This window comes from Pygoscelis adeliae, unplaced genomic scaffold (genome assembly GCF_000699105.1).
Source record: "Pygoscelis adeliae isolate BGI_AS28 unplaced genomic scaffold, ASM69910v1 Scaffold66, whole genome shotgun sequence".
NCBI lineage: Eukaryota > Metazoa > Chordata > Aves > Sphenisciformes > Spheniscidae > Pygoscelis > Pygoscelis adeliae.
In genome coordinates, this window is record NW_008825167.1 from 2,816,213 (window position 1) to 2,827,297 (window position 11,085).

The window sequence follows — 11,085 nt, forward strand, 5'->3', positions numbered from 1 at the left end:
CAGGGTGGCACTGTGTTGAGGGCTGGGCGTAGCAGCGGGTACACCTCAGCACAGTGCCGGCAGAATAATGCAAGCAAAGCCCAAGGGAAAAAATAGAAATTCCAGGTTCCACCTGAGCCCCAGAGCTTGTTCTGCACCGAAACACCCTGCACACATGTGCTGCACCTTGTGCTTCACTGATAAGAAATAGAAACAACTTGGCATTTTGAAGAGGAATGGTAGATGCAAATGTGCCTCAGATCTCCTTGAGGCCAAATATCTAGCTTTTTTCTTGGGTGTATTAGAAATTGCCAATCTAACCTGAGCAGCCTGCAGGCAGGACACCAGCACCTCGCTTTTGACATGGGTTACGGACCCCGGTTATGTGGTCCCGCACAACAAAATTACACGGACACAAAGCACTTCGCGCTCACCTTGTGTTAGCATTATTTGTGTTAAGTCAAAGACAAGGCATTTACGTCCAAAAATGTTTTTCTATCTTGGGTAAGCTTCGCCAAATGTTACCCTATTCCCTGATGCACAGAACAAGGCACACAAAATCCCCAGGCTATAAAAGCGAAGGCCGCCAGCCTCTCCATTAGCAGTGGCCAGAGTTAATCACAGGGCGTAATCAGAAGGTTAATCAGGGAAGCTGGCTCTGTGAGTTAACGTTCAACTAAGGGCAAAGTATTTGCTGAAGCTGTTCTCCCCCCCCCAGAAAGGGCTACGAGGTGCTGGGGGAGAAGGGGAAGAGGAGGGGTCTTCATGACGGTGAGGATCAGAGAACCATTTCAGGTACGTTTTTGACAACTAGCTTGTTTGGGAATGTTTTTTGTGTTTTTTTTTTTTTTTTTTTTTTTTTGTGACTTCACGTCCAGTCTTGTAATCCAACGTTTACATCACGCTTTCTGACAGGAACATTTTGCGCTTTTTTCAGCCTCGTTGAGTAATACGAATGGTGTCAGACTGATGTGGCGTGTGCTGGACGCTGTTTGCTACCAACATGCGGGTTTAGTCTCAGCGCTCCTCACCTCTAAGGCAGTTTGCAGGCTCCAGATATATACGGTTGGTGCAGTTCCTCCCTTGTGCTGCCGGGCTGCTCAGGGCCAGGGCAGCGGAACGCAGTCACCTTTGCTGGGCACAAATCTCTTTCCCCTTTGCTGGCAAAAGGCAGTGAAAGCCAGGGGATAAAAATCGCAGCTCTGCGTACGCCGTAGCCCTGCCTCTTCTAGCATGAAGTACTTAAAAATTTAAGTCAAACTTCACTACAGGTAGATGAACCAGCCTAAAATATTTAATGTGGGAAATGACTCCAGCAATGCATAGTTCTTGCTCAGTAAAGAAAATATATAAGCCATTTACTATACAAGGGTGCTAGTTTATAGCAGAAGAATTACCTGACTTGATAAATCAAGAATTTCTCCCCAAAGCCTTTGCTCGGTCTCAGCGGTACAGCAGTTTCTTGCATCAGCCTCCCTGGCTGGCTGCTGCCTTTTCATCCAGCAACCTGCGGAACATGCAAACGTACTGCTAGCTGCTAGGTAAAAGCAGAGTACAGAAGAGAGCCTTAAAAGAGCTGGAAAGCACGGGAGTAGTAGTAATCAATCAAAATACAGATACGTTCTGAAAGCAGAAAGGTGTATTGGCCTGCAGCTGAAAGGGGGAAGGTTTTCTTTTCTCTTTGTTTTTTAATAGTCAGCAGAAAACACACGTAATATAAGCAGAGCACAGCATATACTTTTCGGAGACAATCTGCGTGATTTCTTGATCCTTATGGGTCCCTTCCTACTTGAGATTTTCTATGATTCTATGATTCTCCAGCACTAACAGTGTATAAGTACAGGGAAAAGCCCTTGGACTGAACTCTAACTTGAGGAGGGAAAGCCCATCAAAGCAAAAAGCAATTCCCAGCCTTCCCTAGCAGCTTTTCTGTAAAGGTAGCAACTGCTGTGTCCTGCAGCTCTTCAGGTCAATCGGACTGAAACACACTATAAAACTACATCGTAGTAGTACTTGCACTTTCTGAGCTGTTGCAGCAATGTCTTTTTTTTGTAGTTACAGCTTCGGTACCACCAGAAACATGTGCGTTCTCTTTAATTGACATGACATTTTTATGTCATCTTAATTAAAAAAAAATTGCTTCGGTTTGTATTTCACGTTTCGTCTTCTGACTTCTGCCCACTACATGTTTTTAAATACACTCATCCTATTTTTTTTTAATCAATATTAGTTGCTGTATATATAGTGTTTATACTGAAACAGTACATGCAAATATTGTTAAGCCCTTGCCCCCCCACCTACTAACCATGAGACTCATTTAGAATTACAGCTGGTGTTCTCATTTGCCAAGTTCTTTGCCCTAACTGTACCTCACGGGAGTTGCTTCTGTGTCTCTCATTTTGCCTTGGGCAGGCAGCCTAGCAACCCTGCTTGACCCAAGTCTTTGCTACATCAAACAGCCCTTCACCCATAAAGCCCGAGAGCTGGAGTTTTAAAGCAGATGCTAGCGCTGGACTCCCACGAGTGTCATGTACCACACGGTCACCTCACTGCCCTAACAAAAATTTGTAATGGTGTACACCCCCTCCCCCAAGTGTTGCATTACATTGCCAAAATGTGCATGCTTATGATGCCAAAAATATATATATGTGAATAGACATATTTTCTGGTCATCATTTGATATGTATTTATCAGCATATATGTTTACATATCACCATCTATCACCATGCATAAAAATGAAATATACCTATTTAATGAAAGCTGAAATTTTTGAAACGAATTATTTTGCTTCAGACGCAAGTTGAGAAAAGCACAACTACTGCAAGCCCTAGCAGCCCATCACAAGGGCTGCCAACATTGTGCTTTTTAACAGCAGCGTCACAGTGACTCAGATATTAGCTCGGCATTGTAGTTAGTACTTCATGGTAGTAATGAGGATGAATAATCACACACAGGAACTTGAAAACCCCCTCTGATTAGCAAATGTTTTTTTATCTGCAGCTGAATCTTTAGTTGCTGAAGCCAGGAGCCCTTCATTGCCTCTGATTTATGAGTGAGTGGCTTAAAAATATCTTGAAGGAAATGGAAAAAGCTGTCGCATGTATTTTAGGGTCAGTTTAACCTTTTTCTCATTGTGTGCCCTTCCTGGACTAAGCAAAGTACCGGGGCACGGATGACTACAACGGACGAGAAGAACAGCAGCACCTCAACACCCCTGAGCAGTTTGTGTTTTCCTGCGCAGGGGTGGGTGTGAGGGGCATGGCGGTGACCAAGGCTTTTACTTAAGAGCAGCCAAGAACGTCAACCCCTACCTCCACCTTTCTGCAATGGCCCCAAAGCCGAGCCTGCCTACCCCAGCCTCGGGGAGGACATCAGCCTTGCCAGGAGAGGCACGGGCAGGTGAGGCAGGGCTGAGGGGTGTCCCCTGGGTGGGCAGGGGCTGGAGAGCAGGGCCGGCCAGGCTTTACTGGCCAAAAGCCAACCCCCCCCCCAAACAAATGCTTAGGAACGAGTGTAAAAGGCAGGGTCAGCACATACCACATGTTCCCCTACTTCACCGCCAACTACTTGTAGCTTGGAGCCTCCCTCCCATCCGTGTAGTCACAGGCAAAAAGAAATTATCTTCCATTAACGTGTCTAGTTTTTTTTCTTAAACCTTCAGAAAATCCTAGCAGTCCCACCAGCCCATGGCCGGGACTTCCAGTTTAACTGTGGTGCGTACAGGACAACATAATTTTGCTTGAACTTGTCTTCCGCCAGCTTCACTCAGCAGCACTAAGCTTCAGCTGCTTTTGGTTCCTGGTGAAGGCTGAAGATGGGGTTTTAAAGCGCATTCAGCAGCCTGCACAGTACCAACATGCCCGTGTTAGCCTGCTGCCACACAGGGAGGGGGGAAATGAGAGCTGAAGGAAAGCCCCTCCAGCTCCAGGGGTCTGCGCTCAAAGTGACAGCTGAGACTCAGATAGGCCACGGCCGCAGGAGGGGGAAAACGGTCTCCAAACACGGCCTCTGCTTTACGATGCGTGATTTAGATGCACAGTATGATGTTTTTAAAAGTAAATAACTAAAAATATTCATTAAGAGGGAGTTTACTGTATTGCCTCACAACAGAGCCTTTTTTCTGCCTGTGACCTTCTCAAAGAGGCAATGTGAACAGTAAAAAATAATAATAAAAAAGGAAGTACTGAGCTAAGATCATGGTCTTATGACTCTTACTTTTCATACGCTCACATTCACACTAGTTGCCTCTTCCCTTTTATTTAATACCTCTGTGTGTGTGTGTGTGTGTGTGCCTGCACATGTGTGTATGAAAAAATATAGGCTGTAATCACACAGGCTCTGTAGGCTCCACATTATTGTGATTTTTACATTGTGATTGTGTGTGCTTATGGCTGTATCTATGCAACACTTCTCCGCTTTTCAGGGGTTTGACGGCATCTGAAACAGAAAGGCTATTTCAAAAGGAGCTCATAAGCTGTTAGAAAGACGATGCTTATCCTTTTTTTTTAAATTTGACACTCTGTATACCTCCTACTGAAAAATATTAGTATTAGCAGAGAGAAAAAAACCCCACCATTATCTTCCAAAATGAAGACCTGACTATCTAATGTACCGCTTTTACTCTCAAACACAGAGGCAGGGCTGCTGCTTTCAGCTCGCACTGCGAGCTCTTTGCAGCGCTATAAAGTTACTTGTTTTAAACCAGGACCTGACGTGAATTGACTGTACAGAAAGCTGGATTATGATGGGCAGATAAAAGGAGAGGCCCCTTGAGCTCTTCAGTGTTGTCAAATATAGTTGCTTTTCTATTACAGTTGATTCTCTGGGAGCAAGTAACTACCCAAAGATTCTGGCGGGTTTTAAATGTGTAAGCAAAGTCTGGTTTTGAACTCCATCTCCTAATGGAAATACAGACTGTGTGCACCGTGCAGGTTTCAAAGTAAAATGCAAGCAGACAGGAATCCAAAACATGCACCCCTAGCCTTTTTTTTTTAAATGGCCCATTTATTTCAAAGCCAACCCTATTATAATTAATTTCAGGGAAGAGAGAACAGGCTACTTCTTTTTTTAATGTTTGATACTGGCAATACTAGCTCTCATACACTGATGATAGTGAAGTGAGTTGCAAGTTCTGCTACCCCCCAAAAAAAACAAACCAAAAAAAGGGGGGGGAGAGGGAGAGTGCGGCACATTTGTCGAATGCCGCTTTCTGAGCTGAGGGCAGGTGAAGCTGCTATCGCCGCCATAGCTAGAGGCACCGAATGGCTTTTTCCACTGAGGTGAGCGCAGCCCAAGCCTGGACGGCGTCTGATGGTACTAAGATACAGCCAAACAGCGTGTGTGCACTACTCAGCCTGCTTACCCTGAGACTCTCGCTGACAGTCTTGCTCTTAATCGCAACTACAAGCCCCGTCTCTGGTCAATGATCACACACATAGCTCAGTCACATTACGTCAATTCCAAGCTGTTTTTCAGGGGTGAGAAGAGCAGGATGGAGAGAGGATTATGAGTTTCTCGAAATGACCACTGGTGTTGCTGGGAAATTTGCTTTTCATTCATTTTAAACGATGAGCTAAGTATTCTATCATTCAAGATTCTCATTAACCAGAGGTGATTCAGCAAATGCAGAAAACAATACACGTAGATAATACCTGCACGGAGCAGGATGACGCACCTCAGTGAGTGTCCCTGGATGGCTAGCAGTTTTTGCATGCCTTCCTTTGGGCTCTGGAAATATCTTCCTGAACTACAAGGAGCTGCCTTCAGCAAGTGCTTCAATAGGTATCAGCCTCCGTGACGCTGATTTTGCAGCTGGGAGGCTGTAGAGAGCCCAGTCAGTCCCAGGGTGTCACTGCAAGCCAGCAGCAATTCTTTCCCTCTCAATGTCGCTTCACAGCCCTCGCTGACGCCGCCGTTCAGCCGGATGAATGAGAGGCCTCCTTCGGGTGTCCAGTGTCAACAGATGAAAAAATTCCCCAAAACTCAAACTCAAACCGGTATTTTTTTGTGAGTCCTAGAATAACGCCAATTTCTAATGTTATCTACAACTTCAGATTTAAGATTACGTGTCGGGTTTGTGTTGATTTGCATAGAAAACCAGACTGCCATTTTAAAAGTAACATTACTATTACTTTAAAATTATATATGGCTCTACTTTTTATCTGGGAAGCAAGATTTATGAAACATTGGCCAATGTTGAAAGCAGGACTCTTGGAAAAAAAAGACCATTAGAACTATGTATTCAGGTGGAAGTGAAAATATTCACTGAGTGGGGACAAGGAATATGACTTCCATCGAATTTATAAAAGCAGCAGGCTAGTAGATGATCAGTCAGGGAAAATGTTAGTGCGGGGTTACAGTTTAAAGGCGACAATTATGCTGATTTGTCACAGGATGGATCAGGTAACAAGAGGCTGTGACCAGCTGCGAAATAGAGGATCTGCCCTCCCATGGTCAAATGTTATGGGAGACAAAACCAACAATTTTTGGTCCAAAAGTGATCAAAGCCATAGGCAAGCATTACACTGATCACCCTTGTCTCTGTGCAAAGCTGCAGTGTTTGAGGGAAAACAGTTCCTGCTGTTTTTTTCTGCTGTCCAGTTTTGCTGATTCTGGGTGGGAAAGCCCCCGTCAGTCACAGATGAAGGTGGTGAAGGTCAAAGAGGGAGTAGGAGGCAGGGCTGCCTCTACCTTAATTCTTGTATGGACTCCCACAATTACTCCCTTCCATCAAACTCAGAGCTTAACTAATTTTTAGACCATTAAGCCATATTTTTAGAGATGAAATAAGATTAAAATGAAAGATCTTACTTTCATTAGGGTTCCTCATCTATTCTCAGTGCATCTGGAAAGCTGTCTTTTAAAATTAGTGGTTTATAAAGCTGGAAAAAAATGACAAGGGTGGAACTATTTCATCTGTCAAATTCTTTAATGGCTATGTGCTTTAGACCCTTTATTGGGTCAGCAGTTTTTTGCTTTGGGGAGATTACAGTACTGTTGTGGTTTAACCTGGCAGGCAGCTAAACACCACACAGCCGTTCGCTCACTCCCTTCCCTCAGTGGGATGGGGAGAGAATCGGGGGGGAAAAAAGTAAAATTTGTGGGCTGAGTTTAATAGGACAGAAAAGGAAGGGAAAATATTAATAATAATAATAATAATAATGATAAAAGAATATACAGAATAAGCGATGCGCAATGCAATTGCTCACCACCTGCCGACCGATGCCCAGCCAGTCCCTGGGCAGCAGTCGCCGCCCCCCGGCCAACTCCCCCCAGTTTCTGTACTGAGCATGACATCCCATGGTACGGAATGTCCCTTTGGCCAGTTTGGGTCAGCTGTCCTGGCTGTGCCCCGTCCCAGCTCCTTGTGCACCCCCAGCCTTCTCAGTCGGTAGAGCATGGGAAGCTGGAAAGTCCTTGACTAGTGTAAGCACTGCTTAGCAACAACTAAAACATCGGCGTGTTGTCAACATCGTTCTCATCCTAAATCCAAAACACAGCACTGTACCAGCTACTAGGAAGGAAATTAATTCTACCCCTGCCAAAATCAGGACAAGGACACATAAAACCCTCATGTATTTTGATGCTTCTTAGCTATAGTGTCATGACGAAGACATGAGAGGAGATATAAAAAAAAAAAAAACCACCAAGAAAACCCTAACACGCAGCAAGTATATGCATGAATACTAGGACACGTCTAGAGTTTCTATGTCAGCCTCTCGCCTTCCTAAGCTGAAAGTCGCTTCCTTCCTAAGCAGTTTGATGAAACAGCTAGTGTCAATCTAGGACAAGGGCGCACAGCTGCATCGCACTGTTAGTAGTCTACCAAGGTCTCTTCAGGTCATTCCCAGGGTCCAAAAGCACAAGGTATACACATGCAATAAACACATTCTTTTAATCATTCAGTAGAATTAACAGCCTGTGTGAGCAGTGATGACTGCAATCATATTTAAAGATGCAAAACATCTCTAAAAGGCGTTTTACCTTTTTTATTTTTAACACACTATTAAGTGTGAAACTAGAAGAGGAACATAAACAGGACATTAGTGAAACAGTATGTAACACGAATGATTTGAGAGTTCCTTTGGGGGGAAAAGGCTATGATATCTACCAAAAAGCCAGCTTAAGTGGGATTGAAAGCTTGCTCCCTGTGTGTGCGCACACATGTGTGCATGCGTACACATATGGAAACCTGCAAGACTGTCTTTTGAGATGTCCTGGTTTCGGCAGGGATAGAGTTCATTTCCTTCCTAGTAGCTGGTACAGTGCTGTGTTTTGGATTTAGGGTGAGAACAATGTTGATAACACACTGATGTTTTTGGTTGTTCCTAGGTAGTGCTTACACTAGCCAAGGACTTTTCAGCTTCCCATGCTCTACTGACTGAGAAGGCTGGGGGTGCACAAGAAGCTGGGAGGGGGCACAGCCAGGACAGCTGACCCCAACTGGCCAAAGGGACGTTCCACACCATATGACGTCACGCTCGGTATATAAAGCTGGAGGAAGAAGAAGGAAGGGGGGGACGTTTGGAGTGATGGCGTTTGTCTTCCCAAGTAACCGTTAGGCGTGATGGAGCCCTGCTTTCCTGGAGATGGCTGAACACCTGCCTGCCGGTGGGAAGTAGGGAATGAATTCCTTTGTTTTGCTTGGCTTGCGTGCGCGGCTTTTGCTTTACCTGTTAAACTGTCTTTATCTCAACCCATGAGTTTTCTCACTTTTACCCTTCTGATTCTCTTCCTCATCCCACCGGGGGGGGAGGGGGAGTGAGCAAGCGGCTGCGTGGTGCTCAGTTGCCAACTGGGGTTAAACCACGACATGAGATAACAAAGAATGCCCACCTGCATGTGAAGTTAAGAGCTTTTATTTCTGAACGTGAGGTGAGACTAACAGAAGAGTAATGGAGAAGACTCCTTTAGGGTCTTGACCTACATTCAAGGGTCAGCAATTCCTAGTTCAGCAATTCCTAGTTTTGTAACTGTTGTACCGCTCCCCGTTCTTCTGGAATCTGAAATGAATCCTGAACATGCCTCTGAATCATCAGGTGGGCGTTTCAGATGCTCCAAAACAACTCAGAGCCATCGCAAGAAAGCACTGACAGTAGTCCAAGTATTGTGACAGTCTTTCACAAAATTGTCACCCACACATACAGAAACTAGAAACTCTTTTTCCTCCCTTACAGTTTTTTTATGGATTTTACCAAAAGAAATTATATCATCATTCTTAGTGTATTTATTGAAAACAAGTGATAACAGTTTGTGGCAAAGCCAGTTTATTAGGTTTCTGGGATTGTGTCTTGCCCTCCCCCCAGCACATACAAAATAACCCAACTTTACAATTTGGTAAAGTGAAAATACATATACAAAGTATTCAGTACTTTTGACATCAATTTTGTGGGCAGAACATTACCACTGAAAGCCAGGAAGCGTACTGAATCCTGTGTTAATGACCACATTACCTTTATGGCAGAACCATTAAAACATGCTTTGTGCTGAAGACGAAATCACATACTTAAACATTGTTTCCACACAACTTGAATGACATGAGGGCCCTTATTTACAGGTTTTGAATAACTCAAATAAAGCTTAACAGATTTGCAGATGTTTGATATCAAATTTAACAGTAACATTTTAGCTACATGATTTCCTTACCTCAACCCCCAACCTGACTGACTGCCTGACTTTGGAATTCTTCATTCTGGTTTTATTTATTTAAAAGAAAAAGTTTGCTGACATACTTATACAAATACTTAAGATGGATTCTTTTAAGAAAAAGGATTAAGGACACGAGTGAAAAACAAGTTGTCCAAGAGGACTGTAAACCATATTTATTTACAATAGTATACACATAAATTTAAGATCAATCCTTTTCTTAAAAAAAATCATTAAGGACACTAGTGTTAAAAAGCTGATTGTTTCTGAAAGGACTGTAAACCAAATTCTAGTCATGTAAGGTTCAGAGTGAATACAGTTCCCTTTTACAAATGTTTCCTAAACAAAATTACTGCCACAGTTGTACCAGCTTTATAGAGGGAAAAAAGATTACCTTTTGTTTAGATTCTTTTTAAACTTCTTAATCATATTAGACCAAGCTGAATGCCCTTTCTAAATCTAGAAAAAAGTCAACACATCTTTCTTTTGTCAGTATAACTTGCAATGGAATTACATCTCATTAATTGTAATAGTTTAAATAATATTAGTTATCGTGCTTCAATTACTTGTTTCTAATGGGATCACTAGGGTGGCAGCTTCTGAACTGGCCCTTCTGTTTAGTTTCCAGTCAGCATCACACGCTACACATTGCAAATCAAAAATCTTCATTTTTACTTCAGTTCCTTAAAAAACTAAGTCACAAAACATTGTTTGACATGGCATCTGAATGAAGTCATAGATTGCATTCTATGGCTTACGTTTTGCTTTACGTAATACGTGCAACCTAGCACCATTTTTGTTATGAAACTTGACCTTCAGACAGAACTGAAATAAGATGGTTGCAATGATGAGAACACAGCAGAAGATGGTTCTAGAGGAGTAATTTCCCTCATCTGACCCACCACTAACTCACATTAGTAGTGCCAAGGATGCCCAACATACAGCCATGACATAACACAAGCAGGTTTTAGCTCAAAAATCTGTAACAGATTATGTATTTGGCAGGTTTTCTCCATATTTCAAGATCTAGTTCATTTTGTATTCGGAAGTATTTTAAGGAAGTCCCATATTCCTAGCATTTTGTCCTAAGCGTTTCCGTCCCTCAAATATGTTATCAAATTAGTTGTAGAAAGCTTTTTCAAGACATTTGAAAAGGATTCATCATCACTAAAATCCTCCGAAACCCCTATCTTTGAAAACCAGTATTCTTTTGCCAACTTCAATCTTTTATTCACTTAAGTGTTTTTACTTACCCTGGGACTCTCAACTCAAATACAGCATCTTTAGAAATAAGTCCTCGTTGAAGTTTTAGTAAGGTCAGAGAAGTTACGGACAGTTATAGTCCCAAATTTACCCCAAATCCTGTGCTACAGTACTTTCCGTAAGGAATGCATAGTTTAGTTTTACATGCTAATTATGAAAAATTAATGAAGTTTTAAGTAGCAAATTATTGTCTAGAGG

The 11,085-nt window shown here is 42.9% G+C and overlaps 1 protein-coding gene across 1 annotated transcript in view; it reads left to right on the top strand.

Annotated features, from left to right (window-relative positions):
- LOC103920976 overlaps positions 1-3,264 on the top strand; it is an 11,193-nt gene extending 7,929 nt beyond the window's left edge. The window contains exon 6 of the mRNA XM_009328868.1: positions 3,134-3,264. Within this exon, the coding sequence (XP_009327143.1) occupies positions 3,134-3,264 (131 nt within the window). The remainder of the gene's footprint in view (positions 1-3,133) is intronic.
- Positions 3,265-11,085: the final 7,821 nt, after the last annotated feature.